The 20,918-nt window shown below is 37.1% G+C and overlaps 2 protein-coding genes across 3 annotated transcripts in view; one reads left to right on the forward strand and one right to left on the reverse strand.

Moving 5' to 3' along the window:
* The first annotated feature begins 2,097 nt into the window (after positions 1–2,097).
* LOC140942325 (uncharacterized) lies at positions 2,098–4,220 on the forward strand. Its single transcript, XM_073391282.1, has 2 exons — positions 2,098–2,237; positions 3,162–4,220. Exons 1-2 carry the CDS (start codon positions 2,135–2,137, stop codon positions 4,139–4,141), a joined length of 1,083 nt encoding a protein of 360 aa, XP_073247383.1. The 5' UTR covers positions 2,098–2,134; the 3' UTR covers positions 4,142–4,220.
* Positions 4,221–5,793: 1,573 nt separating this feature from the next.
* Positions 5,794–20,918, reverse strand: part of LOC140942323 (uncharacterized) — a 16,102-nt gene continuing 977 nt past the window's right edge. Inside the window, exons 2-14 of one of the 2 annotated variants that reach the window (XM_073391280.1) lie at positions 20,257–20,269; positions 19,870–19,999; positions 18,117–18,225; positions 17,835–17,871; positions 17,065–17,201; positions 15,519–15,569; positions 13,448–13,550; positions 12,385–12,433; positions 11,820–11,915; positions 11,518–11,648; positions 10,732–10,922; positions 10,319–10,395; positions 5,799–6,172 (exon numbers count right to left, since the gene is read on the reverse strand). In XM_073391280.1, coding sequence (XP_073247381.1) covers positions 6,047–6,172; positions 10,319–10,395; positions 10,732–10,922; positions 11,518–11,648; positions 11,820–11,915; positions 12,385–12,433; positions 13,448–13,550; positions 15,519–15,569; positions 17,065–17,201; positions 17,835–17,871; positions 18,117–18,225; positions 19,870–19,999; positions 20,257–20,269 — 1,250 coding nt within the window. In that variant the 3' untranslated portion in view covers positions 5,799–6,046. Of the gene's footprint in view, positions 6,173–10,318; positions 10,396–10,731; positions 10,923–11,517; positions 11,649–11,819; positions 11,916–12,384; positions 12,434–13,447; positions 13,551–15,518; positions 15,570–17,064; positions 17,202–17,834; positions 17,872–18,116; positions 18,226–19,869; positions 20,000–20,256; positions 20,270–20,918 lie in introns of both variants that reach the window. The other variant, XM_073391281.1, reaches the window with a different exon arrangement.

The raw sequence follows: 20,918 nt of genomic DNA on the forward strand, positions 1-20,918 counted from the left end.
CATGTTTTGGTTACTGGAATACTGCCCTGAAGGACCCTAAAGGCTGCTGAAAATTGCGTTTTTACGCTAAGTTGTCGCCGAGCGATTATGGATCATACCTGGCCACATGTACGCTTTGTACCACGGGGCATATTAAGAAAACGAAAGAAACACTTTCATTCGAAGTATTGAATATTCATATACAAAAATGATGCACAATTTTAAATTAGCTTCAATTAAGCTTATTGAAGATTAATGTGTTCCTTGTTTTCTTTTCCTGTAGAATTTTGTGTATTATTAGTTAAAGTTATTTTAATTTTTTCTGAATGGGCTACTAAAATAAGGTCTCTCTGGACAGACTCGGTATACACCACCAGAAATTAATTCCACCAGTAGCACCTTGTTCACTGAAGCCAGGGTGTTAAAATAAAAGTTACTTACTTATGCACAAAAAGAAAAAAACAAGGCACATACACTTTACAACTGTAGCACGGCCCCACAAGACTGGTTGGGAAAACAAAGGACAAACAATGTTAACAATGAGAAAACAATGAGGGGTATAGAATGGTTCCTCGAAAAACGCTAGTCTTGGAAAATTTTGGCCCGATCTCGACATCTTGGAAGCATTTGAAATGAGTGTCAAAGTCTCGTTTTTGGGTGATTTTGCGTCTCAAAGTCTCCACTATTTTTAACTTTCGGTCTCGTTATATTTTGATACTGGGGTCTTGCAGTCTTGCAATGTCATGAATTTACCATTCTATAGCTATACTCCTACAATGGAACCTGTCCCCAAAACAAAAGAGTGAGCTGCAACATAAATGTGTAGAGGTCCAATGAAATTAGAAGCTTTGAAGAGGTGTAAGGCTAATGAAAAAATCAATTATCCGTCAATTTACAACCGTATTATCAAAAATGGGGGGTCAGTTAAGGCTTGCAGGGCTAGAACCACACCCAGGCAGGATTGATCCCCAACTTGTCCCAGTTATCTCCTTGTCTCTTCTTTTGAAATTATATCAAAAAAGGAAGCACATAGAGTGCAGGGCGAGTTGCCATTCTTGTCACTTGCCACCAGTTACAAATTAATCATTAGGAAGAGCCAGCATTTGTTCCGTAATTCAAATTTCCCAACACCCCCCCATTCCCTTTCAAAATAGGACATAAATATTTCTTTATTTAGAGTTGGTAAGATACCGGTACTCAATATTATTATTCATTCAATACCTTTCGCCATGTCTGATTGGCTTCAATCCCCCAGCCAATTCTTCATAACCAACTAACGTTTACCATTATTTGGAAGATGTGAGCAATATACCATAGTAGATTTGATGGTACATGTATATTTGCTTTCCAATGAACAATAAGAATATTGTTGAACTCAGCTTTCATATGATGTGAATAATTTTGCAGGGCTTGGAGGCTGTTATGCAGCTAGGTACAACTCCTCGATCTGCATAATTCTTCACATGTTACTTTGCCCTTCATTATGTGGAGATTCCACTGTATTGTTAAATATAATGTCTGCTATGATTTCTATCCCCAGTGGCAGTGGAATAACATATAGATTTAGCTAAGGCCAAAAGCAAAGCTCTCGAAAGATGCTTTAGGAAATTTTTCCTCAATTCTCAATTAATTATACTTTGGCCGTAAGCAGAGAGCAAACTGAATTCTACCTCTAAAATAATTGACCTGCACCTGCAATCAATTAAAAACGAACAACTGGTCAGCGGATAATTGCGTCACTTCCATGAGTTGTATACCTGAGCCCGTGATGCAGTCATGTGATGCTGGTCAGCAGATACCCTTTTTTGACAGCTGTCAATTAATCACAACATGGATGTCCAAAACCATGCAAGTTTTACACAGAAAGTATTAGTGTGCCATTTCGCATCCACTAACATGAAGTGGTGGACGTATGTACAGAAGTACTCCGTATGGACCATTTTCTCAGAACCAAAATTTCTTGGAAGCATAGATTATCATAGTTTCTTACCCATGGTGCTCCGCTGCACTCGCTTCGCACGCACGAGAGCTCCGCTATAAGCCACCAACTCAATTCTTGACCTTATTTATATTAAATACAAACTTCACCCTAAATTTTTACCACTTTTTCCAACACAGATACCTTTTCACTGGCAGGTACTTGTCAGTGATCAAAATGGATGAAGTTGATCGCGATGCTGCCACAAAAGAGGAAGAAGACCTCAAAACAACAGTGGACAGGGAGTGTGCTACAGTAGATAATGATCATAACACAAATGGTATGATATCAGACTAAAGCCTAGTCAAATGTTATGTCTCTGTCTTGGGGCTGGGACTTAGCATGTGCCACATATGAAATAAAACTCTTGTTAAGTCTGTCTGCGAAACAGCACTGAAATTCTTGTTCTGGGCCCCCACCTGTCTGCCAGGATTTGAGTACGTGCTATGATTGGCCTGTTAAAAAAGCTATTGTCCATTGTTAATTTGCCAATCAGAATGAAAGAAAATTCAAAATGCATTTCCAGTAACTGGTTGACACCGTTGCAGGCCAAGAACGAGGATCTTGGCGCTGCTTAGCAAATGTTACTAACAGGGGTCAAATTACGTCTGCGACGCAGGCTAGCTGGGACTAGGCAATAGTAGAATTTGCTTGGGATATGTATTACTGCCATTGATATTGAATCCTATATTGAATTCTTTTGGAGTTGAGAAAATGCAGGCACAGATGTCCCAGCCTGCTTTATTACAATGTTTTACAGAAAGGAGCTGAGGCACAAACAAGAATCCAAGTTTAAAAGCTTTCTGGGTGTGCACAATGCAAGCCTTCCATTAGATCAATAATATACGGCACCTGAAGGGTGTCAAGAAGGAATGGGGTGATACTTGCTTTTCTTTTAGCTAAATGACCAACCCTCAATCACTCTTTCTACTCTTCCCGATGGTGTGTGGGGCAATTTAACCAATAATGATATTAAGTATAAAAGAAACAAATTAAAATCAACAAAAGTAGAGGCAGGGCCACCTCACAATCTTTTCTTGTAAACAAAGTGGAAGGATGATCACTAAATGTTTTTATACTAGGCAACAACAACTTTCAAGTATTAACTGTTAAAAATGTTATTCAGTAACATCACAAAAGAAAGCAGGACTCCCTTGGTTCCCCCTGTATGTAATAATGCTTTTTTCTTTACTTTTTACACTAGGTGTAGCTGACAGAGATAAGGAAACTGTGTCAAGTCCCCCTAAAATAGAATTCTGCATAGTACAGTCAACAGAAAACCACAGTGCACTTCTTAAAGGAATTCCAAAAGAGCCGTTACGTAAACCTCTTGACCAACAAATCTTGTTTGGTCGTGGTCATTCAGCAGGGGTATTCCTCAATGACGATACTGCTTCACGGGAACACATGACACTTTTCATGCAAACGAACCCAGCAACAGGTGAAAATATGTTTGTTGTAAGTACAGTAAGTGAGAGCAAGCCGGTGTTTATTAATGGCACACCCTTTTATAAGAAGGCAGGCACCAGAGTTCTGCAAACAAATGATAAACTGAAAATAGGACAGCTTGAGTTTATTGTCAATATCATGCCAGGGGATTCCATGGAGTTTTACCAAGTTGAATTTACAAAGGGAAGTAAAGGAAATCTTCAACAGCTCAATTTACAACAAGTTAATTATCCTCAGATTCAAGGACAGGCAGGGATTAACACACAGCCGATCTTCCTGGCCAATCACCCAGGTGCTGCCATTTTGCCAAATAACTATGGTGTCCCTGTACCTGGTGCCCCTGTGAATCCAGTGTTTAACATGAACATCTTAGCTGGTGGTGGCGTTACACAGTTTAATCCCATGGGAGCAGCATTTCAAGGAAATTCTGCATCATTTGCTGTACCACCTGTGCTAGTGAATCCTGGAATAGGCCAGGGATCACTACAACAATTTCCATCTAATCTGAGATATCAGGGCATCACTCCTAGCTTTCAGCCTCAACAAGAGTCACAATACCCAGGGATGTATCACCCAATGACGCCTCAGCAGCAGAGAGTGCTAGCACATGATAGAAGACAGATGTTTCACACAAAACTACCATCTGAACAAAATGAGCATCCCAAACAAATTGGGCCAGATGGTGACTTCCATGTGTCTATAGAGGAATCTGGGCTGCAAAAGACTAAAGAGTAACAACTCTAAGGGGACATGTCGGGATATTTTAGAAATAAACCAGGCTCTCAAATTAACTGTGTTAAATGTGTTTGGCCACTACAATCTGAAGTAAGGTACTGTTCTTGGCAATAATGTGTGCAACTTTTTATTATTGCATTTTTTTTGTTGTGCTGTTGTAAGGCACTTTTGACTGCTAGCTATATGTCAGGATTGCATCAGACAGGAGAGCATGTTACGTGCGAGCAAGGGAGCGAGCGAGGTAAACATGCAAAGGGAGAAGAACAAAAGAGAAGGAGGGACTGCAAATAATTGGCCATTCTGTTTCATGGACACTCCTGTTTGGAGCAACTTGTGTTGCGACAAAATTCTGTCAGTAATAATATAGCACCTTTAGAAAATACAAGGAAACCAAAAAGAGGATTGAATGGCCACCCTCAGAGACCCAGCAGAACTGAAAAATAATAGTTAGGCTGATGATTTTTCAAATAATGCAAAACCCATATCCAGTTTAATCTTGCTCAGTCCCATTCTTAGAGACCAAGCAGGGAAAATCAGTCTGGATAGCAAAGTAGAGACAATGCTGCATGAACACTTTTTATTGCGCTGAGTCAGGAACATTTTTAAAAATGTATCAGAACAAAATGGAAGAATAATGTTTTTTGGTTGATATTCTGAGGGTTATAAGAAATTATCTCCAAGTCATAGCATTTTATTTTTACTATAGGCAGCTTTATTTAGGTGTATATATAAAACCTGCCAACAGAAGACAGACTACATAAAATATTTCAAAAAAAAGCTTGAAAATATATCATCTATAATTATTATTTTATTAATAATATATAATAATAAGTAAATTAATATTTTTTAATTAAATGTTACAGATAGGTTCCAAACATTTGCTGTTTTATTCTTTGTTAGGTTTTATTATGGAATTGTTGACAATTATCCTTTCTCTGAGTTTACAACTGTTTTTTAAAGTGAATTTTGGATAAGCCGAGTTGTTCTGCTAATTAGAAGCTATTTCGTATAACTTAGTATTAATAATAAATGTTATCCAACAGTGGAAAAAATAAATCAGAGTGTAATGATACATTGACCTTTAATCACCTTTACCTGGCTGCTACCAAAGTCAACAGGGAGTTCGCCACTGAGAACACATTAAAATTTCTGAGGTTTCTCAAAAATACATAAATTCAGCTCAGGCTTTCTCTCTTCCTTTAAACAGTCTAGCAACTCCAGAAGTAAATTCTCAAAAAACTAATTTCTCAACAATATAACACAGGTTCTGTAACTTAAGTCACCATAAAATTCCAAAAATAAGCCCCTCCAAATATAAGCCCCCCAAAATCGTAACGCAAAAACCCTCCGTTAAATCGTCCCACCCAATATAAGCCCCCCCCTCCGGGGGGGGGGGGTTGTACTTGGAATTTGCCCTCAAATATAAAGTAAAACAAAGCAAAAACGGTAAATTTCCTTCCCACTACAAGCTAGTCAATGTATTGTATCAATTATTGATTTTGAAACGCAGATTTCCCTCCATACATCAGCCCCCCCCCCCCCCCCCGATTATAAGCCCCTCAAATAGGGCCTTTGAAAAATATAAGCCCAGGGGCTTATTTTCAGAATTTTGACGGTATACCAAAAGGCTTTTATTACCTGATGCAAATTAATCTTGGTAGCAATCCCTCAATTTTCATTCTTTTCTAGTTCTTACAAAAATGAAAAGATCTAAGTCGCTGCCTTCCTCTGTCAAATGACTAGGGAGGCGATATGGTTATTATAGACACTACATCATTTGCGGTCACGAGACGTAGAGTGATATTATACTTGCAAAGCAATAGGTCTTGCTTTTCTTGACATGACAGGATGTAGGTCTTTCTTGGTATGTGTAGTTTATAGTGTTGCATGGTATTGACAGGCTATTCACCCTTTCTGTCCAAGATTTACAGTAAACTGCTCAAATCTCTCCACATCTTCCTTTGTTACTGTACTGGTGTTTCTTGATAACACATTCAGAAAATCATCCAGAGTTACTGGGCGAGGTTGAATCTATAAGCAAAAAGAAATTGAGTGGTTGGAATCAGCACAGAATTTAACTTTACATACAAATCTTGAAAAAATCAACACTTTTTTAAGTATTTAAAACTGAAAAAAAATACATTCTGATACAACATAGAAATCCAGAGCCATCTCACAGTCTGGAAAAGATGGCAGTGGATGAATATTCAATGTTTTAATCAAATGGGAGAATTTTACATTGAGGCATATGAGGCCAACTCTTCATGAGACAAAGCAAACTCTGTCTTGGATCAACCTAAATTACCATGCTTTTCAAAAACACACAAACTCTGAAGTTCTTTAAAGCCACCTTCACAATTACGTTTTTTGCTGGCGTTAATCATAATTACAAATACAAGCAACTAAACCCAAAACACAGAAACAAACAAAGCAGATCGAAATGCACCTGTCACAAATCACAAACTGTGACCTTTTGAACCCCATGAGGTAAACTTCTGGGCTGGGTTGTTCAAAGCTGGGTTAAGATATTGAATTCAGATATGAAAGCTTAAAAGCAAATTCAGATTAATTCTTTTTGTCTACAATTTGATGAATGGATGCTCAAAAAAGAATAGAGAAAATCACCCGAGAAGATGATCTTAAACAAAAAAAAATGAAACCTGGGTTAGAATTTAACCCTGGGTTAGTGCTGTTTCCTAAGACATGGTTCCCACAGGTCAGGAAATGTTCAGGGAATGAAAAAAAATTCTTCAAGGTCAGGGAAGAGTCAGGGAATTTCACTTCGAGTCAGGGAAAATTTAAGTCTGAAAAAGGTCAGGGAAAAGTGAAATTTTAAGAGTACATATTTATTCTTTTCCCTCTGCAGTTGTTCTTTTCCAACATTTAAAATTCTTCTGTACAATTTACAGACACAAATCATGTTGAATTGGTAGAATATTGTTCATGAATTTGATGTTAAGGAACTATCAATTCACGTACACTGCACGTGACTTGCTGGAAGCAAAAACAAAATGGGCAGAGAGGACGGCTGTGCATAAATAAATGGGTGGAGAGGATTGTTGTGAGGGAAGGGTCGAGTCCATCATCAGGACTGATTTGTTGAATTGTTATTTCAGTTGGTCGGGGAAATTTTACATTTGTCAGGAAAAAGTGCAGGGAATTTGAAAAACCTCTGGCTGAGGCAACCATGTCAGAGGTCTGCTAAGATGATTGACGGTGGTGAAAAATGCAAAATGTCAGTTGGCTTTATAAGTACTAGTAAGTTAAGATCATCAGTTGGGTCAGACGTCGAACTTAAGACATGATTGAACCAATAAACTGAATAAAAGCAATTTTGATAATGTTTCACCCAAACAAGGCTAAACATACATTATCATACAAATTTTTACAGCTGATTTCATTGCTATGTATACACCCGGATTTTCAGACATGATTCGACGGTCATGATTCGACCTGTCATGATTCGACACTAATCACATGACCTATCGCTTCGCAGTACGTAAACGGTTGCAAAAATAATTGAGAGTTCTGCCGTGCGATCCGAAACAGTGAGGGAAAAACCTGGATGGCAAGGAAAGCTTAGCACTAAAGGACATAAAGTGTAACGAAGCTAGAATCCGGACAAATGTGTTTTACCTGAAGAGCAAAGCTGTGTTGCCTGGAAAGGGGCGACATAATGCAGAAATTATGATAACATGTGATACCTGGAGTTCGATTGCCGAGTTCGAATGTATTTCTGTAGGCGATTTCATAATGGACGAAATATTATCAATACCGCGAAAAGCGAATTAGTCTGATGGTTTATCGTTTAGTCAGTTCTTCCATGTGACAAGGTTTCGGTATTTTGCCGTTGGTGAATACCACCCGCAATTCACATGTGACAGTGATGCAAATTTTGTTAACAAGGAGGAAAATTTGTATTTCTTCAAGTTGGTAGTTTTTCGTCCTTACTTAGCTTCTGCATGGTTAAAAAATAACAGGAAAACCTGACGTTTTGCAGAAGAAATCAACAGATAAATTGATCGGTCTGCCGTTGTGAAAGAATTTGCTTGAGAGTTTGAAAGTTGTTTTGTCGACCATTGAAAAATATCACAATGTTCGGTCCTCGACCTATGACCCTAGTGAGCGCAAATAAAGAACACCAGACATAAAAGAAAGCAACATTTGTTTTTATTGAAAAAGGGTAAAATATGATATTTCTTTAAAGATCAAGGTAGAAGTCCAAAAAAAGTTGAGAAAAGAGCCGAAAAACTTATTGATCGAGACGTGCACACGCCCAATAACATGTATTGCGATTAGATTGCGTGACTTGTATGAGAGGCTGTTGTCTAAAAAGGGGAACAAATTATGGATCACGGTCCACTTTTTCTGAATTACAATAGAAACATTCGAGCTATCATTAAAGTAACTTTCAGATTCTGTGCTTTGATTCCTGTAGGATAATCAAGGTAAAATACTGTACTGCTTGGTAACCTCTCGGTCGAATCATGACCGTCGAATCATGTCTAAAAATCAGGGTGTATACACAGCACTGAAATCAGCTGTAATTTATTAGTTTAGTTCATTGCATGTGAAGATTGAGGTTTGTCCCATAGATGATCCTCAAACGTTCTGTTGGTCCGAAGCAGAGAGAAAGAACATGTTGCACAATCCAAACTCATTCAGTCAAACCCAACTGAGCCAGACGCCAAACTTTTCATGGACTTAACTAAATAAAGTTGGCTCATCTCACGAAATGTTTGACGTTTGGCCTAGGCCTGAGGGAATCAAGGACTGATCTACAGAATTACTGGTAAATCTCTTTCTTTTATTTACATCGTATTAGTACTAAAAGTGGAGCTCCACATGCACACACGAGAGCAGAGCCGCATAGCTAAGAAAATTTGGTAATCCATCTATGCAAGAAAAATTGGTCATGACGTCAGCATACGACCGAACGCTGACCGTACAGACTCTGGGGGAGGTGGAAGGGAGTGAGGCGTCAGCCCATCAGGGGAGGAGTATGTTATAGCTGAGGTGAAAGTCTGCATTTCAGGCACCCAACTCGTTTCAGCGGTAAATCGCATGGCTGCCCAGACTTTTAGAGAGGAAAAAACAAACAAAAAAAATGAGTCTTTCTTTCCACTTTATTTTAATGTCTACATTAACTTGGATAACAGGGAAAGGGCTAGAGCGAGAAATAAATAACAACGGAGACCAATTTTGTTGGAAGAAAAACATGAAACTGATTATATTATAGCGGCGATGACAAAAATGAGAAATACTAGTGGCTACCAAGGTGAAAATGAGTGGCAGTGAAAAAAACAGAGTGAACAGGAAGTGCACAATACAAACATTTTCTCCTTAAAACATTTAAATAGGGAGTAAACAATGGCAAGGAAATGTACAAAAAAGTGTGCAGCACGAGAAAAGTTGTTTTTTTGCTAACTAGAAAGAAAGTGTGCTGCATGTGCAAAGTTGCTTTTTTTCTAATTAGATCTCTTGTTTTTTTTTTTACTGTTCTCGTTGATTTTACCTTGTCTTTTTTTTCTTGATTTAATATTTTCTTTGAGGAAACTATAAATATTAAAGAGAGCTTTGCTTTTAGCCCTGCCTAAATCTATAATATTAATTATCATCATTTTAAATGACCTTGTTAATATTGTTGAAACACAAAACAATATTAGCATTGGTACTGATTTATAAGCACCCCATACACTTCTTTGAATTTGTATTACATGTAGTATTGTAGTATGTGATTATGAGTTGAAAGATTTCCTCCCCTTATCTTGTAATATACAGAACTTGTTTACAACAATGATAACCACCGTCAGTTTCATTATTTTCATGTTTTACTGTGTATATGGAAAAGGAAAATGAAATTCCAGGTGTTTTCCAAGTAATTTTAAGGGCACCACATGAATAGGACCAGAACTAGGAACATCATTTTTACTTCTCATTTTACAGGAAAAAAGCAACACCACTTGTAATAGCCAATTAATGTTCAATTTCCTTATCAAAATAATTCAATAGCCACAGCATTTTATCAAAAAATTCCAGGAGTAGGTAGAAAAAAGTGATTTTGTAAAAAAGTATTTTACAGGGCCCAGGAAGTATTAAGAGTTGATTAATTTACCAGGAATTGCAGAGCTAGTTTATCAAAAGCGACATTAACCATCAACAGTCATTAATCCTCACCTTATCAGATGGCAGATCAATTAATAATGAGTGTATACAATCGTTTTCCCTTTCTGAACAAGGACTGTAAAATAAATCTGTAAAAACATAACAGAATAGAACGATAATAATGCAACAAAATGAGACTGGGACCCCAGTTGGTAGGGAGGGGAAATGGGAATTCATGGGACTTGGTTATTAAATTTGGCTAAGAACATAACCCTAACTACACAGATGTGTGAACCATGCATGCTTGCCTTGTAGTACAGGCACGAGGCACCCCCTTGGCATGAGGTCATGTGCTAAGGCCCCTCACCCAGTGGATTATCCAGTTGGACCGGTTTCTATCTTAGCACTGTTGGCTTTTCCTGGCCAAGCTTTACCCACCAAGGCTTTGTATATTAGTTTTTTCTTAGTAGAAGAGGCAATCTTACTTTTGTCTAGTTTCCAATGAGCATTATGTTCTAATTCACGCACAGGTTCAAACATGGCATCTGATGTGCAGTTAGACAAATCACTTCCAGAGAACCCTTCCACTCTGTCACCCAACAAACACCAGTCCTCTGTGGACAGTGATACAGGAGTTGCTGCCAAGTGCATCTTAATTAATGCAATCCTTGCCTCTCTATAAATAGTAAAAAAATTAAAGAAATTAAAGTGTATGATCACTCTTTGATTCATGTGGCAAGTGACAAATAAATAAAAACAATCTTTTTTACTTTTCTCTCAGAGGGATGAGCAGTGCCCATCCACACCCATGCAGAGATAAGGAAGGAGGCACTGATCTGGAAAATATTTAACTGCCCTGTACACCACAGTTTAGTCCAAAAAATAAGGATGGTTTACCCATTTTCTAGATCCACCATGAACATACAATCAAGATTCCCAGTATTGACACCCCAAATCTCAACAGAGACTTCGGTCTTCAACTTTTAATCCTGTAAGTAGCAGGACACTAATTTTTGACACACAGCAAGAGAGGTGTTGTGGTGGTTCTGAAAGCTCAGAAGAAACCATTTTTCTTGGACTCCGAAAAGGAAAGTTTTCATCCAATGACAATGTATTTTAAAAAATTGTTTGATACAAACTTACTGAACAGAAGAATTGCATGAAAAGTTTCCCTGACTTATTCTTAATCTTTATTTTCCCTTACTTTTTCATTAATTAAAATTATTTCATAGATAGATTATTTCTAAAGATAATAAATGTTAATTACTCACTTATCTGGCAGAGGAATATATATTCTTTTTTGAAATCTTCTCAGAAAGGCTGTATCTAGTTCCCAAGGACAGTTTGTGGCACACAGCAGGATAAAATGCTGAGGTGAAGCACTATGATCAGTACCCTCCATCTACAACAAAACAAGTTCAATTCGTTAACAGCAGAAAATGTGAATAATAAAATTATTTATAATAACAAAAGATAAAGTTTTTCAAATCAAAAAATGAATTTAGGATTTTTTTAGAGTTGCTACTGAAAGAGAATTATAAACAAAATTTACTTAAACTAGTATTATTATAACCTGTTTAAGTAGTTCAGTCTTTATTCTTCTTGTGTACTCCTCTTCACGCATACTTCTCTTTCTACAGATGCTATCAATCTCATCTATAAAGACAACCTAGTAGACAAAATAAGTAAATTAAATTAAATAGATCTCATTAATTTCATTACAGCTACCTGCCTCTAGACAATGGAAATAGATCTATAGTTGTACTATCTCAACTATACAATCCAACTGTCAATACTAATAACGAATTTAATACTAGTCTCTATGGCAGATAACCAAATTTAATTAATGGAAAATGGAAGCATTCACTTAACAACCGGGGTTAATTTAAATAATTTATGAAGAAATACCATAAAGTGGAAATAAGTTTCAAGTGTTATACCAAATTATCCACTGAGGAAAATCATTAAAAAAAAACAAGTCTACAAAAAATCTGATTGGTACTGTTTATTCTGAGATTAGATTTAAGGTAATGCAAGGTAAAATCTTTTTCTTTAAATGGGGGTAACACTAAAATTAATAGCAGAGCTAACAGACTTTTGGATTCACCGAAAAAATTATTCTAGAGTGTAATACTTACCGATTGACCTAGTTGACTTGTTGCATTGTGAAAGAGCTCTTTGATAAGTCTTGAAAGAAAACATTAACGGATTAAAATAGTTGGGTGGGTTTATAATTCCTTAGCAATTAATGAATGAGGCTGAGCAGGATATGAAGAATTGTGCAGATCTCGCAGGGTGTTAGGAAGGCCTTGGCGGATAACATCCTCCGAGATCTGCATAATTCTTTACATCCTACAAAAGCCCAATTCATTAACTGCTTTATTATTAATTCAATTCCTAGTTTAAAAACAAGCTAAAACATGCCTACCTTCATCGATGTTAAGTTCACCTTGATAGTGCATATTTAGAAGGTAAAGGGCTGTTCAGGTCTGCAAATATACTCCTAATAGCAAATGTTGTCTGTTGAGTTGTCTTCTGTTATTAAACAATAGTTCGACACAACCAAAACAACTCAATCTCTTCCCCAGGTCTTCACGCTTAAAGGTACATTAACCAGCAACTGTGCTGCACTTTTGAAGTCATTGGTTGATTAATTGCAAAATTCTTCAAAATTTGGTCAACAGTAGCTGGTTATGGTGAATTAAGAGTGTGCTTTAGCCAATCAGAAACTGAGATATTTTTTAAATTAATAATAATGCATTTTAAAGGATTTTTAGCTTGTCTGATTTCTCTGTTCCAATTTATCATAAAAGTTTTGTTCTTAATAGTGAAAGGAAAACTCAGTAAGCTCTGCAAAACATAGTCTGATTAGTTACAATAATTTAATGTGACACCAAATGATAATAATTATACTTGTCTTCAACTGCAATAGTTTTCTATTTTGTTTGTGTGTTTTTAATAAATTATTACTCTTTTAGTGGGAATTCCATTCTGAGGGGCATTATTTTTTACTCAGGTGCCCTTCCTCTTTTGTACAAACAACAGTAACTAAAAAATATAAATTAATAACAATAAATCTTTTCTGGGGTTTGACATAAGTTACTCAGTCAGGGCGCTTTTTAATAGGAAAGGAGAAAGCTTCTGTCTGAACAAATTTTGTTCACTCTTTCACACACCCTGGCTAGTGTCCACCATACTTACTTTTCACTTTCTCCAACCCAGCTGGACACAAGATCAGAACTGGACACACTGTAAAAAGTTGAGTTGATCTCTGATGCTACTGCTTGGGCTAGCCTTGTTTTACCTGTACCAAAATAATAAATTATAATGATCAGCAAAATCAGTCACACACAAAAAAATAATAGATGTACTGTTCTTGTCAGCTTACAGGCACTCCATTTACATGATTGCAAACAAACATGAAGAAAGATTTGTAGTTGTTAGCTGGATTAATTTTTTATTACAATCAAATCCTTTTTATGCAGTCACCTTTAGGAAGTAGTTGAGTGCTCATTTGATACAAGTTGATAGATGTTCTAACACTGAGCAACAAAAAACAGTCAAACAAAAGAACACACATGTTGCTTGGATCTACAGGTAAAATACATGATTCTATTGTTCGTAGAAACAAAAATGCAAAATAAGGTAAAAAAATGTCTCATCCAGTATAAACTGCTGGTGTTTGTATGAACAAAATGACACTGATGCATATTACTCAAGAAATTCCTAGAGACGCCTATCCTATGGACAAGGGAAATGTCCTCAAGGGAAACAAGTTACTAAATTGATCTTGAGGTTTGCTTGAATATCTATAGTTTTCCTTAGGGTTTGGTTCAATGTATCAATTGAAGCTGGTCATATAAAAAGGGCCTGAAAAATGCTGAGCTGCCATCAGGTCAGGCCCATGCAGGGAAATTTAAACATAGCATTGTTAGAATGAGCCGTTTGACAAAAGTGGACATGTATGTTTAACCTATCTGTAAAAATTTTGCTGTTATAGAGCTGTAGGCTGTAGAGCTGTAGGTGAAATACATTAAATTTAACCAATTAGGAAGTATAGAGGGTGATCATGTCGGTTAAAAAGAGGTGATTGTACCCTGGCTCCAGAGGTCCGTTCTTGAATTATGGTTTACCTTGGATGCAATAAACCATGCTTACAGTTTGATAAAGCTCCAGAGACAGACCTCTGGTCACACAAGCAAGCAACCTCATTTCCAGGATGTGAGAATCAGTTCAGAATCTGAACTGGGCTGCTGATTGGTTACACCCATGTCAGCAGGGAATTAATGATGTAACAGCAAACTTGATTGGCTCCATAGAAGAACTTCACCGCATGAGATTGAAAACTGGTTTTGATGTTAATAACAAACAATTTGGAGAGACCATCTTAAGTTCTTTTAGAAGTGCAGCTCAGCAATCTCTGGCTAAAATGCGAAATATGCAAACATCTGTCAACTGAATCAAAGTTGGACGAGGAAGAAGCTTTGTTTGAATTTATCCAACAAAAGGACGTAGTTTGAATGAATGTGATGATTTCCTGCTCTGCGTGCTTTGTCATGCTGGAACTATTTCTGCACTGTTGTTTGCACAAAGTTGAATTCTCAGGAATAGTACCCTGGGTGCTGGTTTTTTTTTTCTTTCTTTCCTAATTTTTTTATAGTTTGTGGCGTGGTTTATGTGCTACAAAATCAGCAACTAATAATATATTGCTTGGCATAGCCATTCTGTCTGGCAATTTTTAGTTTGACCAGGTACAGTAATACCCCTGTTGCAGACAGGAAATTCTTAATTGTTATCCTGTTGACTTCTAAAAACAGCTAGTTACAGAATGTGTACTTCTGTCCTTTTTATATGCTTGAAACTTAATGTGTACTTTTGGGAAAGGAATTTGTGACAATTCTGTTTTCAGCTGTCAGAGTCAACGAAAACAAACATTCACATCAGCTCCAAACCCGGTTTGGTGACAAGATAATTATATGATCCTAAAATTGCATGGAAATGAGACTCGTAGTTCCTGTGGTGACCAGAGGTTTTTTTTTCTCATTAATAATGCTTAATGTGCCTCGCTGTTGCAGCGTTGTTGCGAGATATCAGGAATTAGATAACAAAAAAATAACCTCTGGAACCAAGGGTAAGGTGACTGCTCAATAGAGGTCAAATATTTCACTGTAAATATGGAAAACAAACTGCAGGAATTTGATTGGTGACCACTTCATAGAGGGTGACTGTTTAACAGGGAGGGTCTCGCGCAGGTTTGACTGAAAATGATCACCTGTCCCTGGAGGTCCATACAGAAGTATTCTACGCCAAGGTTGTCGACCGCCTGAACAAAGAAGATACATGTAGAACAATGATATCAATCCATTATTCATAAATAATAATAAATTATTATTATTTGTTGAAATAAGTTATCAAAACTTTTTGGTATATACAAATCTCCCTACATTTACAAAGTATGCATGGGATAACCCTTATCAAACAACATGTATATGGAAAGGGAATGAAATTCCAGGTGTTTTCCGAGTAATTTCAAGGGCACAAAGGTCATTGACCACCTGAACAAAGAAGATACATGTAGAACAATGATGAGATCAATCCATTATTCATTGTAGTTAAAATAAGTTATTGAAATTTTTTTGGTAAATACAAATCCCCCGACCTTTTGCAATATAAGCATGAGATAACCCTTATCAAACAACATGCTGTTGTATTTACCATGAAAAGCTCTTTACACTTAAGGAGCAGTTTGTTTCCCAAAAGAAGAGGAGAATGATCTTCCTATGGGGTAATGGGGTGCTTATTAACTTCAGCAATGGTGTTATTAAAAGTTTTTTTTTAAACAAGAAATTAATGAGTGGTTAAGGCCATCAAATACACCTGTAAGTTAGTGTTGACAATGTTAATGATATTTTTTTCAACAAGGAAATAAAAAAAATGCACTGACTCTTATGTCAGAATAATTTAAAATTATAACAACCTATCTAATGTGGTAAGGGTCCCATGCAGCTAGTCGCTTACGTGGTACAAAACCACCATGCTGGAGAGCAAGGAACACACTGGAAAAAGATAAACACAAGAAATTACCATTTAAATGATGTAAGCTGTTTGTTTTTCTTGTCCCAGTCATCTTTTGCTCTCCAGCATGGGGTGAATGACTACAGTCGAACCTATATGTAACGGCCCTGTATTAAGCGGCCACCCTCTGTTAAGTGGCCAGTTTTCAAAGTCCTGATTTTTCACTCATACAAACGCTGTATTTGTTACTTGTATTAGGCAGCCACCTCTATAAGTGCGGCTACCCTGCAGCAGTCCAACGTTTGTCTTTCTTTGTTATTTTGACCCGTTTTAAGAGACCTGCCCTTGAACGGAAACTAAGCCATATGTCATTTCATGCGGTATTTTATTGTGTTTAAAATGCGATCCATCATCACTATAAAGAAATAACAACAGCTACTGTAAGCTGATACTCGGCTGTTTAATATCGTTATCCCTTTCAGGTGTCATCAGATTCTTGCACAGTGCTTTTACACAATGTTACATATATTATGCTGTTAAGTTACAAGTTGAAGTATTGATCATTTGAAACAGTGTTGATTGTCCTATTGTTTCCTTGCATGAAGTGTTCAGTTTTGTAAGATACGCCATTAAAATTGACATAAGACCATGCCCAGTAAGTACTTTTAGTGATCCTGTATTAAGCGGCCACCTGTATTAAGCGGCCAGTTCCTCAAGTCTTGAGGGTGGCCGTTATATACAGGTTTGACTGTAGCTGCAAAGGGCCTATTACGATAAAGAACATTCTAGTGAAATAATCTTACCTGTGAATAGCTGTGGAAACTGTAGTGGCATAATGATAGCTTCCTTTAATGCCTGCTTTGCATTAGTAAGGCCCACAACATCACAGAATTTCACAGTACCTTTTTGTACAATGGTGTCTTCAATAGCTACCCTACGCCTGCATTTGAAAATAATTAATCATTGGCAGAAAGACATTATTACATACTGGCAAGAACATCAGAGTATGCTTTAAAGATTCTTTTTTAAGAAATATTTTTTGCTCTATATCTAAGTTTTCCTTTGTCCTAATAATGAATGATGCCAGCATCTGTTCAACCAATAGACTGAGGCTAGCTGTGCCAAAACAAAGCTTTTTAAATCTCCTGAGACAAAATGGCCTCCATGCAACAAAGGTGTATTCACTTCTAGAGTTAACTAAAAACAGATGAGTGCTAGTTACAATGCAGGGCTGTGCTCAGCAGAGCCCGGTGGCCCATGGTGCCTAACTTTTGCCCTTGGGCGACTAGAAAATCTCATTTTTTTCATACAAATCATATGCTCGGTGCCACCGAGATTTTACAGGTTTAGAGCACAGGGCTCCCTTCAATTTTCTTTAGAGCACAGCCTTCCAACAGATCACAGTTGAGGTACTACAGAGTATTTATTTTTCTGGGTCTTGGACACTTGAACATAATAATGATAACATCTGCTTTCCGGGCTCTCTCCTCTTCCTGTCCTCTGGAATGAGACAGGGTAGGTCACAGTGAAGAAACCCAGGCTGGGAATTACGTGGTTGACTATGACAACTCACCTTTTACACTCATCATCATCCTTTACAGCTCCTTTTTCTATGAATTCAGGAGATGAATGAGAGAGTGTGAGTGACCAATATGAACTAAACATGATACAACAGTAATAAAGTGGAAAAAAATAAATATAAGTCCAGTTTTTGTGAACAAAAAGAGCAAGAAATAAAAACTATAAGGTTTTCCCCATTTTGAGCTAATTAATCCTTTTATCAGTCAAAAATCTTAAATACTGACAACCATTTATAATGAGCAAGACCTGAAGCTGGTGCACAACTAGACGTTACCATAGAGCATGCCTGTCTCATTGATCTTAACTCCATCAAGTTGGCTTTTCTTGCTACAAAGAATCTCGAGATAACCTTGAAGTGACAAGGACAATTCGTTCAAAGCCCCCTAGCAAAAAAAAGCTCAAAATTAGGTGGCAAAAAGCAGTCATGTGAACTTTCCACAAAATTTCTATTAAAAAAATCAATGGTCAACTGATGTGGATCAGGGCTATCACAAAGATATCAAATTGCTGAGTATAATTAAATATTATGCAATGAGCAAGTGGGAAATTAAACAGCTAGGAAGCTCTCTTGATTTCCTTTTGTTTCTTATAAAGCGTAATAAATAGGCAGGGGAGATCCCTGGCCCCCAGCCATAAGTGATAGCCCTGCTTGAAATTGTCATGTTTATTAGGGTTTTTTGTATCAAATTATTGGCATGAATGTCCAGTATGCACAAAGCAATATCAACCTACAAATTCTCACACTTTTATAGGGATATCTAAAATCAACCTTTTAGAATCATTCTTTACTATTATTAATAAATTATAGGTAATGTACTGTTTAAACAACAGAAAGTTTAAATGAGGTTAAATTAAAATACTTATTTAACTTAGTTAATGACAAGGAGCTGGCTGCTTAGTAGTTGGCTTGGCGTTAGTGTGGCGTTGGTATGGCATTTGAATTTGTTAGCATTTTATTGGCATTGCTTTGGCGAGCCGGCAGTTATCCTATGCTCTGATGCTATTGCAAGGGTTTGTGTTAGCATACTAGGCCTGTTGCAGGGCAATTTCCTGTGCCCCCCTGGGTCAGCGGTTTACTGTTGCAATTTATGCGTGCGCATTTACATGTGCTTGTAGTTTTACAGTGCATAGTGTTCAGGGCATCTTGCTCAGCTTTAGTGTTTTTCCCCTCCCTCCCCTCGCTTATTATTATTATTATTAGTAGTAGTAGTATTGTCCTTATTTCTCCACTGAACTCTTGGTTCAGTGTGACAGGTGCTTGGGCAGGGGCTGAGTGTGGTGGGCGGGGCTCAAAGCAGGGTTGCAGGCAAGATTTTGGTGTGTTCTTGCTACCTGGGTTAGGGGCTTGGTGGCTTCAGCCTCCAGGTTCCTAGGCACCCAACCTCCATTTGTGACGCTGGCATTAAACCAAAGTTGTGCCAAAGTTGTTCCATTCAAATGGTCATGTTACAGCACAGGACAGTTTTCACTTTTCATTTTAACCCAAAAAGATCTTGCAGTGATTTTTTTTACCTCTGCATCCTGCATTGCTGATGCATAAAAATCCCCAAACACGCAAAGTTATTCATGGCATGCATCCCATAGGATGCAAAGATTGATTGATCGATCTCAACATGTGTATTTGTAGAAATATCCGGCCAGTTCATGTAATTTCTGTGGCAGTTATTATGGCTGTTGTGATGAGTCTTTCTTGTAGCCTTTGCTGTGTTTCAATAGAAGGAATATCCTACTATAATTTCAGTATACTGTAATACAGAGTTTTGGAGTCTGTCCTCATATTAACTGTTTGGTTACGTAAAGGCCCAAGCATTTTCAATTTTGGACTCTATTTTTTTTAACTGGGACTCATTGGTTCTGGACTGGGACTTTGATGATTTTTCACAAGAAGAGTCTCAGGACTCACCATACCTATTTGTAACAAAATTACTGATCTTGCCCAAGTTGGTTTTTGCACTTAATTGATAATGTATCCCTGATTGTATCCAGAGGCCAGCAGGTAAGCTAACCTCATTCAGCATTGTACTCACCAACTTAAGTGCATCTTCTTCTATTGGAAGAAGCATCTGAATACACTCATAAGTGTTCTTACAGTTTCCGATTAGGATGTTGAGGTCAACATTATCTGCTTTCTTACTTTCTGACACAGCTTCTTCAAGCCTATAATTATGAATAGATAATCTACGATATTTACCACAACTTTCCTGGATCAAGATAAATATACTGTTAAGTGTGCAAATTATCAAAGCAATTTTTCTCTCCTAAACTAAACTTAAATGTATAAACAACATACAGGTCTATATATTACACTGCAAATCTCTGTGCTAAAATAATGATTTCAACAACAATATCTTTATTTTATGTGAACGCTGTAAATTAATTTTTTTTTAAAAATTAATAAATGTAATTGTACCTACCAGCTAACAGCATCTTCAGTTGAAAAAAGGTTTATGCAAAGCAACAGAGATGATCATGACAGATGTTAGCACTGTTACCATGATACAGTTTAAAAAGTTCATAACATTAGAATAATCGTTATTGTCAAATTGAGTTTAGACAAATCTTAGACAAAGTTGACCAATCGGATTACAGAAAATAACAATACATTTCAAGAAAGTTGGTTGTGGGCCAATCAGCAGTTTGTAATAAAACAATAAGTTACTTGAAGCACACAATTGATAGCGTACCTTTTTCAAGACGGCAAAATGTTTCACCAGACAATGTTTTTCTATTTGAAACTTTACATATAACACCCGGGAGACATATTTGTTTGACACAAACTGTTATTTTGTTGTCATCAACCAGCAATTTCTTTGCTACATTGCTGTGGTTTGCAATAACATCACTACCTCAAGTCAAAAGTTTAACAAACGTTTATGTTTTTTCCCCCGTCATGAATTCACTCTAACAGATCTCTCAGGAAATACAGGCTTTCTTCAGCAGGTTCAAAAAGTCACATCTGCAGGTTGTAATAATATGCTTGCTTTCAATCCACGTTGTTTACTTCGATTATGACTGACGACCAACTTCTTGGAATGTACAGGGTTGTCAAAAGTAGCCAGCTGCCAGCAAAAATTGC

This window comes from Porites lutea, chromosome 6 (genome assembly GCF_958299795.1).
Source record: "Porites lutea chromosome 6, jaPorLute2.1, whole genome shotgun sequence".
Taxonomy (NCBI): domain Eukaryota; kingdom Metazoa; phylum Cnidaria; class Anthozoa; order Scleractinia; family Poritidae; genus Porites; species Porites lutea.

What these genes read in the sequence shown, in the direction of transcription:
- LOC140942325 (XM_073391282.1), top strand. Translation starts at nt 2,135, where the DNA reads ATGGATGAAGTTGATCGCGATGCTGCCACAAAAGAGGAAGAAGACCTC. An exon ending in TAATGATCATAACACAAATG is followed by an intron (nt 2,238 to 3,161) that starts GTATGATATCAG and finishes TTTTTACACTAG; the next exon opens with GTGTAGCTGACAGAGATAAG.